This window comes from Aspergillus foveolatus, assembly GCF_047715535.1.
Source record: "Aspergillus foveolatus strain CBS 279.81 unplaced genomic scaffold BDW70scaffold_31, whole genome shotgun sequence".
Taxonomy (NCBI): Eukaryota; Fungi; Ascomycota; class Eurotiomycetes; order Eurotiales; family Aspergillaceae; genus Aspergillus; species Aspergillus foveolatus.
In genome coordinates, this window is record NW_027396095.1 from 170734 (window position 1) to 189949 (window position 19216).

The 19216-nt window shown below is 50.5% G+C and overlaps 7 protein-coding genes across 7 annotated transcripts; 4 read left to right on the forward strand and 3 right to left on the reverse strand.

The window, feature by feature from the left end:
* The first annotated feature begins 3827 nt into the window (after window positions 1-3827).
* Window positions 3828-5300, forward strand: BDW70DRAFT_138097 (amphiphysin-like protein RVS161). Its single transcript, XM_073737155.1, has 6 exons — window positions 3828-4049; window positions 4113-4163; window positions 4291-4336; window positions 4389-4462; window positions 4519-4666; window positions 4723-5300. Exons 1-6 carry the CDS (start codon window positions 4037-4039, stop codon window positions 5174-5176), a joined length of 786 nt encoding a protein of 261 aa, XP_073595077.1. The 5' UTR covers window positions 3828-4036; the 3' UTR covers window positions 5177-5300.
* BDW70DRAFT_138099 (aminoacyl-tRNA hydrolase) lies at window positions 5301-6301 on the reverse strand. The gene has a single exon (XM_073737156.1). It carries the CDS (start codon window positions 5975-5977, stop codon window positions 5369-5371), a length of 609 nt encoding a protein of 202 aa, XP_073595078.1. The 5' UTR covers window positions 5978-6301; the 3' UTR covers window positions 5301-5368.
* Window positions 6302-7685: 1384 nt separating this feature from the next.
* Window positions 7686-8823, forward strand: BDW70DRAFT_151028 (class I SAM-dependent methyltransferase; the record flags this gene model as incomplete). Its single annotated transcript, XM_073739244.1, has 2 exons — window positions 7686-7795; window positions 7842-8823. 2 exons carry the CDS (start codon window positions 7686-7688, stop codon window positions 8821-8823), a joined length of 1092 nt encoding a protein of 363 aa, XP_073595079.1.
* A 161-nt stretch (window positions 8824-8984) lies between these two features.
* BDW70DRAFT_69472 (rRNA-binding ribosome biosynthesis protein RPF1) lies at window positions 8985-10466 on the reverse strand. The gene has a single exon (XM_073744610.1). It carries the CDS (start codon window positions 10450-10452, stop codon window positions 9145-9147), a length of 1308 nt encoding a protein of 435 aa, XP_073595080.1. The 5' UTR covers window positions 10453-10466; the 3' UTR covers window positions 8985-9144.
* Window positions 10467-10632: 166 nt separating this feature from the next.
* Window positions 10633-13009, forward strand: BDW70DRAFT_138101 (glycine--tRNA ligase). The gene is made up of 2 exons (XM_073737157.1): window positions 10633-12528; window positions 12585-13009. Exons 1-2 carry the CDS (start codon window positions 10804-10806, stop codon window positions 12966-12968), a joined length of 2109 nt encoding a protein of 702 aa, XP_073595081.1. The 5' UTR covers window positions 10633-10803; the 3' UTR covers window positions 12969-13009.
* Window positions 13010-13155: 146 nt separating this feature from the next.
* BDW70DRAFT_138102 (uncharacterized protein) lies at window positions 13156-15454 on the forward strand. Its single transcript, XM_073737158.1, has 2 exons — window positions 13156-13362; window positions 13422-15454. The coding sequence occupies exons 1-2, from the start codon at window positions 13225-13227 to the stop codon at window positions 15288-15290; spliced, it is 2007 nt and encodes a 668-aa protein (XP_073595082.1). The 5' UTR covers window positions 13156-13224; the 3' UTR covers window positions 15291-15454.
* A 411-nt stretch (window positions 15455-15865) lies between these two features.
* BDW70DRAFT_69490 (serine/threonine protein kinase CLA4) lies at window positions 15866-18954 on the reverse strand. Its single transcript, XM_073744611.1, has 4 exons — window positions 18835-18954; window positions 16707-18720; window positions 16551-16650; window positions 15866-16499 (listed from the first exon to the last, which is right to left on the reverse strand). Exons 1-4 carry the CDS (start codon window positions 18852-18854, stop codon window positions 16090-16092), a joined length of 2544 nt encoding a protein of 847 aa, XP_073595083.1. The 5' UTR covers window positions 18855-18954; the 3' UTR covers window positions 15866-16089.
* Window positions 18955-19216: the final 262 nt, after the last annotated feature.

Below are 19216 nucleotides of genomic sequence, written 5' to 3' on the forward strand. Positions count from 1 at the left end.
TCTTACAATACTACTGCCGAGGACCACCGCCTAGTTCAAAATCCTCATAGTTTACGTACAGATCATGTGACTTCACTGGGCCTATTACATCATGAATGTGGGCAGACTTAATCCGGACGACATCATTCCCGGCTGGAGCTGGAGCTACCTACGTAGCTGTTCGGGAACCACAGGAACGAATCCGTCGTCATTGGCTTAACCATGACTTCATTTCACTCAATTGTGCGGCAGGGGTAGCGATTCGGCCCACTCTAGCTGCCGCTGAATATGGGTACTCTAGGTACATACTACTTACACTTGTATACGAGCATGCTCTGAGCTGTATCTAGATTACACGGCTTAGAACAACGGCATTGAACTCCATCAAGGTTAGTCTGCAAGGTCACCAGCGCCACTAGGTCTCTTGAGGCAATGAGTCCACCTTTGGTAGGAGTGCTACTTTGTACGCAAGGTCGATCCATGTATTATTGCATGTGCATGTGTTCTATGCAAAGGGGTCCTTGGGTTTCGGCGGATGCACCTACCGTTACTGTACCATCCCCACTCTTACTTGCGTCCGACTAAGTTATGAGACCCTTGAGTTCGTATGTTGCTACGTTCGTCCATTCGTCCCGCTTAGCTTTTACATATTGACTCGCAGCGTATCTACCCATAAAGCGAGTCCCAACCAAAGCAAACCGGACAGTACATGCAGTAACATATTATGAGTTTGCAGGTCAATGAAATCGACCACATCTTCGCGGGTATCTAATCGACCCTGAAGATATCCTTAACCTCAAACCCTCTAAATATAGACTGAGATTAGGTTAGGTTACGGGACTGGCCCGGAGTTCCAGGTACAGGAAGTATAACCTTGCCAAAGGAGCCAGGTTCTCTTGCGATCTGGTCCTGGAGAACTCAATGCAGGTGTAACGTTGCGTGGTAGCCCGGTTGGCCAACGGCGTATTATAGTGGTGCTGAATGCTCTGAAATTGGAAACTCAGCTGGAGGCTGGCTGTCGCGTAGGGTTGGATCCTGACATGCAGGTGCATAATCAGCAGCAAATGTATGAGTGTAGACCAAGAGGCCTGGACCGGCGGCTGGGCATGTTCTCCTGGTAGGGCTTAGGAAATCAAGGGATGATGTCGGCTACGTGCATGCCTTGCTTTGACCACTTGCAGACGGGATACCTTTCTCGCTCCGATGTTGCTGCGCCGCCAGCCAAGCATAATTGATGCTAATTGAACCTTCTGCTTATGAAAACTCGGCAATATACCAAATGACATGGTCAAGCCAAGCATGCATTGCCCGGTTGAGTGAAACACGGTCGATGACTCCAAGGATGCCTCGGACGCACATAGAACACCCAAGCTATATGAATGTAGCGATAAGATTACCAACGATCTTGCTGTGCTTCAAACCCCCACGGTGAAGAATTCACCGAATGAAGGGCTAGAGCAGGCGATTAATCTTCATGGCTGTACAACTTAACCCATTCTGTTTGTATCACACCGGCCACGCCGAATACTTTCTCAAGTCATTGTTACCACTTCGACTCGAGTCACGTAGTCGAGACATCGGTGAGGGAATTGACTCATCTCATGGTAATAAGGATGCCTAGCCCTGTACTGTGCTCGGGTGCTAGCGCGCATAGCAAATCCACTGGGAATGTTGCCATTGCTAAAACCATGATTCTTGAATGAAAACTTCCGCCGGCTCCGCAAATTCCCCTAGGAGAAATATTCAATAGTTCAACGGCCAGCCCCTAAGTTGTGGAGCATCAGAAGAGTACAAACGCTTAGGCAGCAAAGTTTTCTGGAACCTCGATTTTCTGGCCGGTACTGCACTGATGCAGGAGCAGGCCTGGCATGGCCGTACAACGCATAGGGGCGTGAATTGGTGGGACTGTATTTAGCAAAATGCCTTTTCAATTTCGGTATAGATTGATCCTTGCATTCCCAACCAAAAAAAAGTCGATTCGGAGTAGGGTATTGCTCCTGAAAGGGGGACCCAAGTTCTTGTCGAAATTAGAACTGGCGGTTAGCGAGAATTCCGCTGTAGAAGCCCAGGCACAGAGTATTAGGTAGTGTCATATGGCCACTAGGCGTAATGCTAGACAAATATTGCACATTCAATCTTTGATTTCGGGTGCAGTAAAGAACGAAACTCAGCAAGCCTCATAGACTTCATGATTGTCGACCGTTTCACCACGAGTCTTCGAAATGGAACACAGTTATGTTCTTTGAAAAAACCGTCACTAGCCGATGCCAACGTGGGTTGGCGATCACCTGTTCCTGCTGAGCGACCGAAGTTTTCCCAGCGCTAGGACCGGGTTTTGGTTTGAATTGAAGTCAGCTCTCCCTGCGATGTATGTGTATGCATAATGGGACATATGACCAGGTGCCGAGCCACAAGAAGAGCAAACTAGACTCCATCCGGAGTAGTGCGATCGACCGTAGGGCTGTATTTTGGTATTCGTCTTGTTTTGTAAATACACAATCTTAGATACGCTCTGCAGTATGACATTGCGGCGTTTCTGCGCCGCCCCGAGGAGGAGAGGCATTTGACGTCAGAATCAGCCCGAGAGCAGCCGATGCATTCCTTTTTGAGTTGAGATAGGAGTAGACTCTTGGGCCGCTAGATTCGTCGTTCAAGAAGGAATCTAGGAGAGGTCGAGTCATTGCAGTCACCATCGAATGCCACTGTTCAGTTTCTGGGAGCTACTTACACTACGGAGAGTGTTAGGCACGAACGAGGTTGAGTATACTGCCCATCCGTGCATCCATGGCTCGAGAGTGCTGTCTTGAATTGTCCCTTTGCTGACTGCTTGTCTTTACACTACTTCCGCAGCTTACGATTTGCCAGATTGACGTGCGAACATGCAATGAGCTCCTCCATACGTATCCATTCCAGTTGAGACGCGGTCATGTGGCTTGAAGCCTGATAACCGTAGCTGAGGATCTGATCAGGCGGGGTGCCAGCATATTTGAGCAGTTTAGTACACGACACGTCGAGCAATATTCAGAATGGGCTTTCAATGGTTTTTGATCAAAGTTGTCCCAGGCCAAGCCAGAACCTGGGTCCTGCATGGCTGATAGCTGTGTTCGCTGGGGGAATGTTCATGGCATGGCTGAATGGGCTGGGCTTCACATATCACCATTGTCATCAGTTTATGATGTCGGTTGTTAATAGTGTGACTGTGACCGATCGTGCTGTGCCAGCTACAACGTTGTACTTTGTAGCCGCCCATCTATTCTTGGACTATGTTCGTTGTTTGAATGTCCGGATGGTTGCAGCTCACTGCTTCCTGCCTGTGAGTGTACATTCTGCCTCCCAGGAACTCTTGAAGGGTGCGTTCTGATGTCACAATCTTGCCAGGACCAGTCTGGCATTCATACATTGTGAGAGGCCTAGTTCTGCTTATGGCGCTTGCTGCCGCGCCTAGCTAGAACTCTTCCATCTGTTACGAAACGGTATTTGGTCGCGACTATAGCACAATCTATGAATATATCTAGTTTTCAACATATAGCGGCTCGAGAATGGTCGCCAACAGGGTGGAATAAAAGAAACACGTTAGTACTTACAATAAGTTACTGCAGGGTCGTGGACAAAATAGTTGGTTATGCTGAGCACTTGGGGCTGCATCCATCCTATCGGCAGTCATTAACAGGACGAGCGCCATACGTTTTTCTTTCTTCTTTTTCCTTTACTTAACGACCTTTAGAAGAAACAATTTTGATTTGGCTGTGTGTGTTGAGGCTGTTGATCTAGTACAAGTATACACAGAATCTGCTGTATTTGGCGGTTCTATACTAGCTGTAATCTACACAGCCACATCCAAGCCACTGAGGAACAGGGAACTTTAAGACTGGAAACATCATCATCGTCGGTGCCGCATTAGGCTTCAATCGACTTCCCTCCCGTTCTTGAAGCCAATCTCGCTCACCATTCGAAATTTGAACTCTATACTCGTATCTTCTATAAAACCTCGCGAATTCCTTTCGGGCATTGACGATTGGCCTTACTCTCTCGGTGATATCCAGATCAGTGTCCCAACATGTCTTGGGCAGGTGCGTATTATACTCGCGGTATGAACTCTACGAGATTCATACTAACATGTGCTCTCTTTGCAGGTTTCAAGAAAAATGTGAACCGCGCTACGACGCAGGTGATGATGAAGACGGGTATGTCTGAGACGAATCTGCCCCGCATCCGCAGCGATGGAATCCGGAGACAGGCCGATATAGTCGGAGCAGGATACGCCAGCTTGGACCTGGGACGGATGCTGATACTGCGCCTTCTCAAATACAGGGCACGTGGAAAGGACGAACGACCGTGACTATGAAATTGAAGAACGGTATGAAAGCCTGGATATTCGCGGCGGCTGTGGTTTACTGATCCCCATGCAGACGATACCGGACCATGGAGGCCGCTGCGAATCGCTTACAGAAGGAGGCTAAGGGCTATTTGGACTCATTGCGAGGTACGGCAATTGTAAAGCGAGTTGACGTACGGTCGGCGTGCTGATTGTTCGCTCAGCTATGACGGCTTCGCAGATGCGCATTGCGGAAACGATAGATGCTTTCTACGGTGATGCCGGGGCCAAAGACGGCGTGAGCAGGAGCTACAAACAGGCTGTCGAAGACCTGGATGCCGAGACCATCAAAGCACTGGACGGTCCTTACAGGTACGATTCTCGTCTTTCTGCGCAGAGTGTTTTCGACGCTGACTGACATGCCCTAGGACAACCGTGCTTGATCCGATATCCCGCTTCTGTGCATACTTCCCTGATGTTAACGAGTGCATCAAGAAGAGAAACAACAAGCTGCTCGACTACGATGCCATGAGGGCCAAAGTGAAGCGACTGGTCGAAAAGCCCGACAAGGACGCTACGAAGCTGCCTCGCACTGAGCGAGAACTCGAGATGGCCAAGCAGGCGTACGAACAGCTGAATGAACAACTATTTACCGAACTTCCTCAACTCATTGACTTGCGTGTTCCGTACCTCGACCCCAGCTTTGAAGCCCTGGTGAAGATACAACTGCGCTTCTGTGCGGAAGCATACTCTCGTATGGCTCAAGTGCAACAGTATCTCGATGCCGAGACAAGAGACCAATACGCGCGGGGTGATTTGGATAACAGGGTAGAAGAGGTTCTCCAGGAGATTCGGGATTTAAGCATAGCGGGCACTGTTTGATGTTTCTTTCGTGTGGTTACTGAACGTGATCCGTGATACGTTTGTGCGCAATTTATCAGCCGTTTTTATCTTATTAACAAGTCAATAATGGTTACCGCTGGGAAATCCAACGCTATAACTGGTCGGGTATCTCCTATCTATAATTCTACAAATAATGCACAAATATGTCCTTCCATCGGCGGCGTCCGGTTCTTACGGGGTGAGCTCCGGTAATGGATTGCCATCCTCAGTCCTACCAGCCTCTTCAGCCAGGACATCCACCGCATACCCAGCTGCCCTATTCACTGCATCCAGCTCTTTCAACCCCATTGCCGTCAGCACATATTTCGAAACCTCGTCCGAATTGCGACTCGACGGCCTCCCAATGCCCACGCCAATCCGCAAAATCGACAGCGCCGGGTCGTGCGGATACATCTTCTTCTTGTCCAGCCACTGAAATATATCCTTTAATCCATTATGACCGCGCAGGCTGTACTTTTCCGGCCCTCCACGCCTCACGACTATTTTGCCCAGCGGTTTCTCGAGTTCGTCGTGGAGGATGACAAGAGTCAAATGTTTCGCATTCATGGTTGTGCTTGTTTCAAGGCGCTTGAAGGTTTCAAGTTCGCGAACGAGTTTCCTGCCAGAGTCGTTCATGAGCGAAGGACTCTGCCATGTCTTGTATCGGGGTGGGAGATGGTTCGGGAGGAGGGGCGTGATGGCATCGAGGAGGACATGGCCGGCGCTGTGACGGGTGTTGCGGTAGCGGCCTGGATTTCCAATTGAGGCGATGAAAAGCGATCGGATGGATTGTTGGCTCATTGTGGTGCGTGGTCTGTTCTGGCTGTGGGACTAGATGAAGACATGTGGAGTCGTCGAGTTTGATCGGAGTTGAAGCTGTTATTGATTGATAGTTTGACAAATTCTGAAAGTCTGACCCATGATCGCTGTACGGGAGATCGTCAGGCTCAGAGCTCTTTGGCGTGTGGGGAACAGAATCTGGCCATCACAGAGCTTTTGTTCACCCAATTCCAAATCATCCGTAGATCGTCAATTCGTCGTGAGCTCCAAACCTCGTTATTGCTAAATCGCTGAAATCTAGATTGTGCGTTGGGCCAGGAACCGACTTGCTAGCCTGCTGTCGTGCACGACTGCTGACTCAAAAGGCGGTACGGAAGGGTACTGTACGAAAGTCGAGACGATGATTCCAAATCTGCCTGGTCTCGAATCCTTTACCGCCCTGAGCTTCTGATCTCATTGGAAGAGAGTCTCCAGTAAACACATTGATGTTCCCTCCTTTCTTCCCGCTGCTTCGGGTCGTATTCTCATTGACTGTACGATTTGGCGTTGCCGTCCAGCTGCAGCTCCCTACTTTCCCCGGAAAACATCCTATCATCCAGCTGCGGGACCACAGCGGCACTGCGGTAGGAATTACGAAAGAATTCTGTTTTCATATGCCTGGCTGAGGCTGAGACTGGATTCGCTCGTTCATTCTGTCAATTGTGAGATGGCCTGACGATAATGATTTACAGCCCAAAAAAAATTGCAGACGCAGTCACATAATGTCCTGCTTTCAATCGTTGCAGCATACGTTTCGGCTTCAATCCCATAGGCCACGCAATAGAAAGGTTGTGCTAGGCGACCGCTGCAGTATGAGATGTTGCGCCTGAGGTGATGCTTCGGTGCCCGAATACCGGGGCCGTAGCCCATGATATTCAGAAGTACAAAGAGACCGCTCAATGAGTTTGCCAAGTGTTAGGATGGACGCAAATTCAGAAGCTTCGTTTTCATAAAATGGTCTCGATCAGGTGCTCGGTGCTAGATCAAAGCCAAATTCATGTTCCCGCCGCCACGGCGACATTGCACCAACGCGGTGGTGAAGGAAAAGCAGCTACCCCGTGCACTGCAGGCAGCGTCCGTGTCATCCCAAGAGTCTGGGGAGTGGGGAAGCTGAAACTCACTTGTCCGCAGGCGTTCGAGAGCCTCGTTGTACGACTCGGGAGACGAAATTTGACAACGATAATCTCCCAGTACGGAGGTACTACTAGACAGCCGGTGGATTCGGTGGATTCGATACCACTTGCTTAGTACTAACTCAAACCGACCCAATGGTTTCCGAATGTCGAATCATTACAAACAAGGACAACGTGTAGGCCCATTATTGAGTCCCAGTTAGACGGAACTAAACAATTGTCCATTTATTAGTCGGCCCCTCCCCCTGGGTTCGTGCATGCGTCCGAAACATCCGGTTCCCAATTGACGGGACAGTTTGTTTCAGATTATAATTATCGGATATTCCTTGGTCCCTCTGCCATACTTCAGTTCACAAGCTCAACTTGTTCCTGAGGGACACGATGCCTTTCTTCTGTGCACCAATCCCCGCCCATGCCTGACTCTCCCCCAACATCTCTTCTCTGTCGTTGTGTCTTTCTTTGCCTCAGGGTGACTCGTTCAGGGTCAGCCGTAAGCAACTACATGATCGCTGATCGGTGTTCGTCATGTCATGGACGAGGCAGCACTTCCTAGAAGTATGCCTGACTCCATCGAGGCAGACAGTGCCAAAGCATCCGGAAAGCGTCGCTGGGTGGACGATGAAGACCCGAGCACTGACTCAGATGCAGATTCTGATGGAATCTCAATGTAAGCACACCAGCCTTTTTTCTGATGTACAAACTAACCGCGCCAGAAAATCTACAAAGTCCTTCGAAGCCCGAAATATAGAATATGTGCTGGAGCATGGCCGACGATATTGTAACGACACATACTTCATGCCAAATGACGAGGCTGAACAAACCCGGCTAAATATAACTCACCAGATGTGCATGATAATTTTCGACGGGAGCCTCATAAACGTGCCTTTGGTCAAGCAAACAGCTCGCATCCTGGACATCGGTACAGGGCCAGGCGACTGGGCCATTGAGATGAGCGCCGCCTACCCTAGCGCCACCATCGTTGCAACCGACATCGGCGTCTTTGACAACGGCCTCGGCAGCACTATCGACCTCCCCAATGTGAGTTTCCAGCTCGATGACGCCCGGAACGAATGGACCTACCATGATCCATTCGACCTGATCCATCTCCGCGGCCTCGCGGGCGCCTTTTCAGATTGGTCCTCCATCTATAGGCAGGCATTCCGCCACCTTGTTCCAGGTGGATATATTGAGATCAGCGACGCAGACCCAGCAGCGGATGCAGTCTCTTTCCCGAATTCGGGAGATTCCTACCTTAACACCTTAACGTCTGCCATGCGCTCTGCCGCTGAAACCACAGGCTACCCGCGCGATCTATGCCATCTCCTCCCCAGTGTCCTAACCGCGGCGGGATTCGTCGACGTCCGCGTCATAGAACGCACAATCCCAGTCGGGACCTGGCCCAATGACCCGCGTGAGAAAACCCTAGGGAAGATGGCTCTTATTGCGCTCCTCGAGGGCTTGGAGGCTTATAGTCTGCGTCCTCTCACAGCAACGGGGAATTGGACGGAGGAAGGAGTGCGTGATCTCTGCGCCAAGGTGAAAATGGAAATCCTAGCCGCAGAGAAAATTACAGCCTGTGTAAAGACAGTGACAGCACGCAAGCCGTTCTCGAGGGCGCATTTGCGCAGGAATGAAATGCTAGAGAAGCTGAAACAGATCGATAATGAGATGAGTTTGGATTCGAGCTTGACTTAAGGTGATTTGTGCCGACAATAGTCGATTTATGCTATTATACCCCATTTGCTTTCATGTTGTTATGGCATAGTAGATTCAAAGCGTCTCCTGCTGCTTGGGATGTTTAGGTTGGGAGGAGTACCTGGCCCAAGTGTCTAAAGCAGAGAATGAGCAATCTCCTGAAACCGCGCTCACAAGTTTCGAGCTCAGGTTGTGATATATCTCATCAAATGATCTATAGACAGTTCAAAGTGGTATTTGCATAACCTTAAAATCAAGCCCAAACTTCTTTTACGAACCAAAACTCCATGCAATGCAAACCACAAAAAGCGCATTGTGCAATCACAACTGGAACAGAGTCCTCTTCTTCTCCATCTTCCCTTTCCATTCCCACTCCTGTCCACTCGCCCTCTGGATACCTTTATCAACACGACGCAGCTTCAGGGTGAACCGAGGGCCCAGCTCCTGGAGACCCGTCCGGATCCCCTCCGCCCCTTTTATCTCCTTCCCGTCCGCACCCACAACGGCCTTTTCAGTTTCCCGCTTCTCGCGGAACACGTAGCGGTGCCGACGCACAAATATGTAGTCACGTTGGTTGTGGAGAGTGACAACCTGTCGGCCCTCGATGTCTGGCTGTGGCGGGAATAACGTGCGAAAGAGATGTGCGGTGAGAAGACCGAGCGGTGTACGGAAATTATTCAGGATGAGCTCTGGCCAATGTTCGGTTGGCTTTCCGTGGCCGGGAATCTTCTTGCCTTCAACCCAGTTGCTGATGCTGAAGTGAAACATGGGGCCCTTCGGAAGGTGGACGATGTCCAGGCCGGCCGGCTTTTTCGAGTCCTCCTGCAGAATGATTAACGTGGTGTATTCGCGGTTGGAGGCGAATTTGGCGATCTCGCGGATGGAAAACTTGTGGGCGTGCGCGTGCGCCGTGCGCCGAATGTAGACGCTGTTGGGGAAGAGTTGGGTGAGGATTTCGGCTTCGTGGTGAAGGGTTGAGTTGAGGGATGTTGTAATTAGGATTTTCGGGGGTCGTTGCGAGTCGGGCGAGAAAAGAGATGGGAATTTCGCGGCGAGCGCTTCCGGAGCTAAATTCAAATTCGTGCTTTTTGTCGATTGGGATGGGCTTGTTGCACGTTCCGTTGCTGAGGGAATAGCGGAAGGTTTGCGGCCGCGGCTGTCCTTTTTGCTCTCTTTACCCTCGTCGCCTTCGTCTTCTTCGTCGCTACTGGCTAACATGCTGTCGAGATCGTCCTCGTCATCTTCCTTGTCACTACCATTGTCCTCATTTTGGCTATCCTCTGAGCCCGAATCCAACGGGCGATTGAGTTCTTCATCTTCCTCTTGCTTCTGTCTCTTTATCCGCTCGACATCGACACTCAGCCCTAAGGGTTCCTCAACGTCGCTGCCGGCATCATCCCATACACGCTTCCGCTCCAAGGTCAAGGGAATGTTTCGCTTAAGTCGTTCCTCCTTTAACTTAGGATTTTTAGCCTCTTCCTTTTTCGTGCTGAATCTCTGTGCCCGGCGAGCCGCATCTTTGGCGCGCTTTCGTTTGATGTGAAGAAGTTGACGCTTCTGCTTATTGCGGACCTTGAAGTCGCCAATTATGCCTGAAGGAGGCCTCGCCGACGTTTTCTTGGAGACCATGCTGGGTTATAGACGTATACTTGGTGGTGTTAATGAAGCTTCAATCCGTCCAGACTTTTGGAGCGGAGATAATTTTTTGTGGAGAAACATTTGACCGGCGGTAAGCCCCCGTAGTCAATCGATCGTACAATCAATAATACGGCAGTTTTTTGTTTTGCATGGACTCGGTTTAACTGGCCTGGAAGCTTCAAATATCATATTTTCTTCTAAAAGCGAGCACAGAGCACGTCTTTTCCGTTGCTTCTTTGAATTGCTCTGCGTCTGTTCATTCCGGTCTATTCGTTTTCCAATCCGATCTATTTTGGCCGGATCGCCCCCTTGGTGATCAAGGAACGGCTCACGTGTCAGCGGATGACTCAATCGCCGACTCGCTTTTCTTTTCTTCCCCGCCGAATCATTTCCTGCTGGAACCCCGCCAACAGAAGACACTTTTCCACCACCCCTCCTGCCCTTCGCGCCATTATCCAGGAGTCCAGCAAGAAAAAACCCATAATGGCTACATTAACTACCAAGACCGGTCAGGTCGTTGACCGGTCCGTCTTGGATTCCATGCTCCGCCGCCGCCTATTTTATACCCCCTCCTTTGAGATCTATGGAGGCGTCTCCGGTCTGTACGACTATGGTCCGCCCGGTTGCGCCGTCCTAAACAACATTGTCGAGACATGGCGGAAGCACTTTGTTTTGGAGGAGGATATGCTCGAGGTCGACTGCACAATGCTGACTCCGGAGGAAGTTCTCAAGACTAGCGGCCACGTCGATAAGTTCGCCGATTGGATGTGCAAGGACCCCAAGACCGGAGAGATCTTCCGCGCAGATCATTTGGTGGAGGAAGTCCTCGAAGCTCGTCTCAAGGGTGACAAGGAGGCTCGTGGCCAGAAGGTCGAGGTTGATGCAGAGAAAGAGGCGAAGAAGAAGAAAAAGGCTAAGAGTGTTGCTGTCAAGTTGGATGATGCAGTCGTCAAGGAATATGAGGAGGTTCTGGCGCAGATCGACAACTTCGACGGACCTCAATTGGAACAAATTATTGCCAAATACGACATCAGAAACCCTGTTACTGGTGGCAACCTCCTCCCCCCGGTTGCTTTCAACCTGATGTTCCAGACCTCAATTGGACCTAGCAGCAATATGCCTGGATACCTGCGTCCTGAGACTGCCCAGGGACAATTTTTGAACTTCCAGAAACTGCTCGAATTCAATCAACAGGCAATGCCTTTCGCTTCAGCGTCTATCGGCAAGTCGTTTCGAAACGAGATCTCGCCTCGGGCAGGTCTTTTGCGTGTTCGAGAATTTCTGATGGCTGAGATTGAGCATTTTGTCGACCCCGAAGGTGGCAAGAAGCATGCGCGTTTCGAGGAGGTCAAAGATATTGAGTTGACGCTGCTCAACCGAGACGTGCAGCTGTCCGGAAGCACCAAGACTGAACGGATGACTGTCGGAAAGGCTGTTGAGACAGGATTGGTGGATAACGAGACTCTTGGATACTTCCTCGCCCGTATCCAGTTGTTCCTGCTCAAACTCGGTGTTGACCCCACCAAGCTCCGCTTCCGCCAACACATGGCCAACGAGATGGCCCACTATGCATGCGACTGCTGGGATGCTGAGCTATACACTAGTTACGGCTGGATTGAGTGTGTTGGCTGTGCAGACCGCAGCGCATATGACCTTAATGTGCACAAGAACAAGACTGGTGCCCCTCTGGTCGTTCGGGAGACTCGCGCAGAGCCACTGAAGGTCGAGGAATGGCAGATTGAGCTGGACAAGAAGAAGTTCGGTCCTCGCTTCAAGAAAGATGGCAAGACCGTTGAGGCTGCCATTGATGCTCTGTCTCAGGAGCTTCGGGAGAAGCTGGCTCTTGACCTCGAAAAGACTGGCAAGATTGAGGTTGATGTCGAGGGTGTCGCTGCCGGTAAGGTTGAATTAGAAAAAGATATCATCACGATTGAGAAGCGCACCCGTGTTGAGAATGTTCGGGAATACACCCCGAACGTAATTGAGCCATCATTCGGTATTGGCCGTATTCTATACAGTCTTATGGAGCATGTCTACTACTACCGTGAAGGCGACGAAGCGCGTGGCGTAAGTATCTCAAACATTTTTGTTAGTTCATTCCCCTTTTCTTACATATTATTTAGGTTCTTTCCTTCCCTCCCGTGATCGCTCCTACTAAAGTTCTCCTCGTACCCTTATCGAGCAATCCCGCCTTCCGCCCCATGGTCCAAGAATTGACGACCAAACTTCGACGATTGGGCGTCTCCAGCCGTGTGGATGATTCCTCCGCCAGCATTGGTAAGCGATACGCACGCAACGACGAGCTCGGAACACCGTTTGGTGTCACCGTCGACTTTCAGTCTGTCAAGGACAATACTATTACGCTGCGTGACCGCGACTCCACAAAGCAGGTGCGCGCGAGCCAGGAAGAGATTCTGCAGGCTCTCAAGTCTCTGGTAGAAGGAGAAGAGACCTGGGAGGATGTCCGGAAGCGATTACCTGAGTTTACTGGCCAGGAGGTGGATTAGATAAATAATTCTGGCTAAAATAGAGGAGATCAATATCTTTCACGTCATCAGCTTTACCAGTTTGTAGGTCATTCGTAGAGGATCACACGGATTACACGGATTATTTCTCCAGCGGTGGATGCCAAGTTCTCCAGGCCGCAACGTCATTCCAACCATCATTCGCCAACTTGCCTTTATCTTCATCTTCACTCCTCATTCAATCCACGGTCGTCAAGCAATTAGTTGTTGCACCCCTGGGCTTGCAGTGGTTCTTAATATGTCGCCCAAAATACCGTCTGCGAAGATCACGCTCTCCTGCCCTTTGTTCGCTGCCGACTTCGACCCGCGCAATCCTGCCTTTCTTCTTGTTGCCGGCGGCGGCGGAGAAGGCCGAAGCGGCGTGGGGAACAAGATTGTAAACGACCAACCCTGCATCTCCGTTCTCAAAGGCGTATAATATATTAATGAATGCAGGTCCTTCTCAATGCTTTCAAACGCCACGAACTAAGCGAGGTTGTCGACGTCGAGCTTTCAAGGGATGAGGACTCAGTGACTTCTCTGGCTGCGGCACAATCAAATGACACCTCTATAGTCACCTTCGTCGGTATCAACAGCTCCCTCGCACTGCAAAAAGAGAATAAAAACAGGCATCTACGATCCTTCCAAATTGATTATCCTCCGCGACGTACAAATTCGGCTTCTGCGGAATTCAAATCTCCCAATGGAAGTACACCAGGACAAACTGTCAAACTGTCTGAGGAGTCAGTATTTAGAACTGTGGCTGGGTCAAAGGGCACTACGGATACGTATCAAAGAATCACTCGATTGTCGCCTTGGAAAGGCGAGGGTGCAACCCGCGTAGCGGCTATTGCGACTGGACTGGCCTCCTCTGGGGAGATTGTCTTCTTCAATGCGAACACGACGAAGCCGGGTGAAGGCGATGTTATTGGAAGAATCCGACTGAAAAGCGATGAGGAGGCTGAGGACATTGATATTGCTGGACAGGACGAGGAGAAAAGCTTGTTTCCTGTGGCATATACTAATGGCGTGGATGTCTTTACATGTCGCATCTCGTCCGAGACTAGATCGAATGCTGCACCAGACGTGAGATGTGTATATAGTCCCCCGGCAAACACCAACGGCAAGGGCCCACGACCAAAATTCCGTGCTCTGCGCTTTCTTGCTCCCACCACGCTATTGCTGTTGCAAAATGCCCCAAATCGCAAAGGTTGCGAACTTATAATTCTTGATCTGCGGCCAACGATATCATCTTCTTCACAAGCCACAATTATCCGTCACTACAAGCTTCGAAAATCGATTAATATTGGTCTGGGTCTGGATGTATGCAATCTGGGAACCAATTCATCGAATAAGCAACAATCAATCATCGCTGTGTCCGGTAGTGATCAGTCTCTTGAAATCCTAACCATCGACTTCGACTCAAGCCGACAGCATCGAGCAGCGGCCGGGTACAGTCAGATTCGTCGTTACGCAACCATCCGCGACGTCCACCCTTTCTCAATGACAAGAATATGCTTCTCGCATTTTGTTCCGCCGCCCGCCCCAGTCACCCCAGAGACACCACCACAGTACATCAAGCTTGCCTCCGTGAGCATGGGCAACACTGTCGTCGTGCACACATTTCCACTATCCCCGACGCCACCTTCAAGTCGCAACCCTCGCTACGTCCTCATGCGGCCAGGCGAGTCTGAACTCTTGACAGGCTTCTCTAGTACTCTGGCTGCCGTTCTCTCCATCATGCTCGTCATTTTCCTTCTCCAAGCCTTCACGGAAATCAGAGGCGTCATGCCTCCGTATCTTGGTATCACGGACTACTTACCAGCTGATATTCGTACCAAGATTGCCGTACCATATAACGCTCCTCTCCCCCATTTTCCTTCTTCTCCCGCGCCAATCCTACAGACCCAAGCATTCCCAAGCCCATCGGCGGCCCCCGATGAAGCACAATCCCGCACTCTCCGGGATATCATACAAGATTCAGAAGCTTCCCTTCTCATCTCGTGCGACCCTTTCAATAGCAAACTCGTCGTCGAACCACACGCCCCTCACCCTACCTCCCTCCCTCCGAAACCGGATTCGGACGCAGAGGCTATTCCTGAGTCTGACTTAATATCTCATCCCGCTCGACAATGGACGGACCTTTCAGTCGAGGACCGCCAGTCGTGGAAAACACATCTCATCAACGCTGGGTTCTGGGATCAACAGCAAGATGAAGACGAGTCTATCCTTAATAGAGTTTTTTTCCGGGACTTGTGCCCTAGCCGTCAACCTAGCTCCAATGACGATCACGACTATACTAGTGTTGACGGTGCTGACAAGTGAGGGTGATACTCTGTTATGGTGCCTCTCATTTGGGATAAAGCTTCTAATTGCTAGATTCTCAGAGTTGCTTCACACCTTCCCTGTATGCCTTAGTATAAGCCTTCCTGTTTTATGATATGTACGTCTACGATTGTATATTTACTACTCAATATATCCCATTTTCATGAATTAGTCCAAACGGTTTCTACCGGAAAGTTTCAGCATACCAGCATGCCATTGAAAGGGTAGATAGTTGCGAAGAAAGGACATTGGTCGATGAATCTATGTATTATGTTTCCTCTTGATTACCTTAGTTGCTGCTATAAACAAACTATTTCCGTCGTGGACTCATCGCTAGAAGAATACGAGTGAGGATATCCCTATTTTCAGTCAAATGTATGCCTTCTCAAGAAAAAAAAGGTGCAACCGCTGGGGACACAGGCCATGACCAAAGAGAAGCCAGGAAGTCAAAATGTAACTTTATCTAGCTGCTTAAATCGCAACCGCAGGCCTGATCCTATTCTTCCAGGCCGCCGATGGTGTTTCTGACGCATTAATTGGATTCATGATCATTCACGTCGATGCGAGACTCTGAGCGGGAGGAAACTGAGAATAGACGCCAAAAGAAAACGTCGGGGTTATCAATGCCAAGCGGCGATGAGAGTGAGAATTTTAGCAGATTGGATATCACTCGAAGCAGAAAATATTCACATGTCGTAAAGTTTCAGCGACGCGTAGATGTCGTCCACATGTGCGTGGGGCAAGACGTGTAAATCGTAAGGAAATGAAATCGATGGGTTCGAGGGCACAAATTAGGGTATTACTGAGTGTTCTTCTTCCAGCGGAGCAATTCTGCAAGACTAGCGAGGCTGCAACCCGTTTTGAGGAAATCATGTTCCAGCAACTCTTGTGCTGTGGCGCGGCTGTCCACAGCTACGCACAGACAGACGCTGAGGAAAGATTTGAGTTCCTTGCTGAGCTTCTCCGGAGCCTTGAGCCTTGGGGTACCATTGGTGGCAATCAGGTACAGAGCCTTGAGGGGTTCCTCGTTCAGATATGGGGGTTCGGACTCGATCATCTCAATAGCCATAATACCCAGAGACCAGCAGTCAACCTTGGGGCCATATTCTTTCTGCTTGACGACCTCAGGCGCCATCCAATAGGGGGTACCAACCATCGTAGCACGCTTGCTTTTCGTTTCCGTGAGCTTAGCGCAGAAACCAAAATCAGCTGGACAGTTTGTTAGCAAGCCAGTAGACGATAAGCAAGAGAACAACTTACTAATCTTAACATGGCCAGCTCGGTCAAGGAGAACATTATCGCTCTTGATATCACGATGGATGATACTCTGGCTGTGCAAGTGCGCCAGTCCTTTGCACGTCTAGTCGATTTGTTAGTCAATTGTTCCAAACGCAGCACAAATACGGGAGCACCAACCTCAGCACAGATTGTAGCAATCTGATCTTCCTGAATCACACGGTTGTTGTCGATAACATCAGTGAGAGCTCCACCTTCCATGAACTCCATGACCACCCAGAGTTCGTTGCTCTGCTCCTGGAGAAACGAGTCCAGAAAGTTTACAATGTTAGCATGTTGGCTGTCTTTCATGACAATGATCTCGTTGACGATCAGCTCCTTGCGCGGCTGACTACGTAGATCCATCTGCTTGATAGCGACCTGGCAGCGTGGGCCATATTGCCGATATAGCTCTCGAGCGACGCCAGAAGTGGCATTTTCTTTGACCCGAGCAACATACACAGATCCAGAAGCTCCCTGTCCGATCTTTCGCTGCTTGCTATAGGACTCATTGGGGTTGTCCTTAGACACAACCGACCTCAGTCTATCCATAACTTCATTCTCGCTCATTGCCGACATGCGGACTTCCTTCTTGTGCGGATCGGCCTTCTTGGTCAGAGCAGCTTCGGCCTGGCGGACACCATCTGGGGTAGCCTTTTTAGGTGCCTGCTTGTTCGCAATGTTCAAAGGCTTGACTGGCTGCACAGGAGCAGGAAGCTTGCTAGGAGGAGGGCCATGGGCTTGTTGTGTCTTTCCATTGTTCTGGGTGCGAGCGGCCGACGTCTGGGTCCGAGAATCTTGGGAAGCATATCTGGAATTGTAAGAATCATATCCCGGAGCCCGAGACGCGCCATTGGATGAATAGTCTCCAGGCCTCTGTCCTGCAGTCGGTGGAGACGGTGCCGGTCGTTGAGCGGTCAGCTGGCGCGCCGGATCTTGATTTTGGCGTGCAGAACCAGGGGCCTGCGGAGCAGGACGGCTCGGCTTGTAGCGGTCATTCATGGATGGATCGGGTGATCCATATCCTCCGAGCTCTTGCTTGGCAAGAGGGACACGGGTCTTCGGAAGCGAAGCGTTATAAGCATCCTGCTCGAGCCGATTCTGTTCCTCTTCGCGTCGACGGCGGTCCTCCTCTACGCGTTGGCGCTCCAGATCGGCCATTTGCTTCATTTTCTCTAACTGCTGCTGTTGATCTAGGGCCCTATCAGAGCCGGATTTGCTCGGAGAATGGCCAGACGATGCAGAGTGGCTAGAGTAGGATTGACCACTGTCCAGACGTTGTGCAGGGGCTGGTGGGGGTGGTCTTGGGGGTGCGATTGAACCGCCGACAGTGCTGCTACCATACGGCTTTGCCTGACCAGCTGGAGAGCCCAGACCTGCGTAATACTGCGGGTTCTGTTCACGCATCTTAATGTCGGAGTAGAACTCCAAAACCTCGATGACAGCTTGCGGATTCTTCTTGTAGTCTTCCTTGGTGATTGCGGATGCAGTAAGAAGTTTCTCCCACTCTGGAGGCAGACCAACGAAGGCTCCTGTCCGCGGGTCGAAACCGACATGAACGCGGTGACTGAAGTTTGTCGGATTGCTTACACCCCCCATTCCGGGGCAGCGTTCGTATATCTTATCAATCCAGTCATATATCTCTTCATCAGTTCTGACCTCACAAGTCAGACTTTTCGTGGGAACGTCCCGAGTGATCAGGGCGGCCTTAGAGGTCGCATCTTTCGGATTGGCTAGACGAACGATTTCGAAGGCCATTCGTGTATCTTCAGAGCGAGAGACACCTGTGACTGCCGAAAGAGGTATGGAGAGAACCACCTTTCCTGCCTCATTCTTCATGAAATCCAAGCGAGATTCGCGAAGAATTAGGAAACGCTGGTTCCACGTAGCCAGGAACTTATCCTCTTTGCAACGTACATATCCTTCCTTGACCACGGCAGACCCTGATTGATCTGTCCTTGTGCGCACGAGAGAAGGGCTGCTGGTATTCGGGAACAATGACAGGTTAGCGCTCGGGGTGCTTGGAGAGTCTAGGCTCATCTGATTAAGAGACGTCGTTACACCGGTGCTTGCGGAGAGGTTAAGTTTCGGGCGATCGGTCGGTGGGCGAGGGGCGGGCCCAGGGTTCATGAACTGGTCTGCGGAATACATGCCTCTAGACAAGGGAGGTCAGTTAGCCATAGCACATTAAAGTCTAAATGTCTTCCCTTACGACGAAATAAGGCAGGATCAGGAAAGCCAGACGAAGGCGGGACTTATGCTGACATACTTTTCATACGACGAAGTCATTCTAGGTAATAGTGCGGTTGGCGGGCGCCCCAAGAGGGGGGGATCACCTCTCAGACGGGAGGGAAGGTAGCCTGAGAAACGTCGGTGAAAACCTCAACGACTGCTCCGGAGACTGTCCAAAGCATTAGCATCTATAAGAGGTTGAAAACGTATAATCCGGGCAGAGCCAGGTCTGCGAACCAGGGGTTGGGCGCATTTGCACCTGGACCCAATGCCACGGGGATTCGGGTCGACCAGTGGAAGGCTGGGGTAGCAGACGGAGACGGTACTGACGATAGGGATTGGGCCTGAATTTGGGTCTTACCCACGAATTTATCAAAAATACACGACGCAAGAGTCCCGCGCTTGCGAGGGAGCTGTAA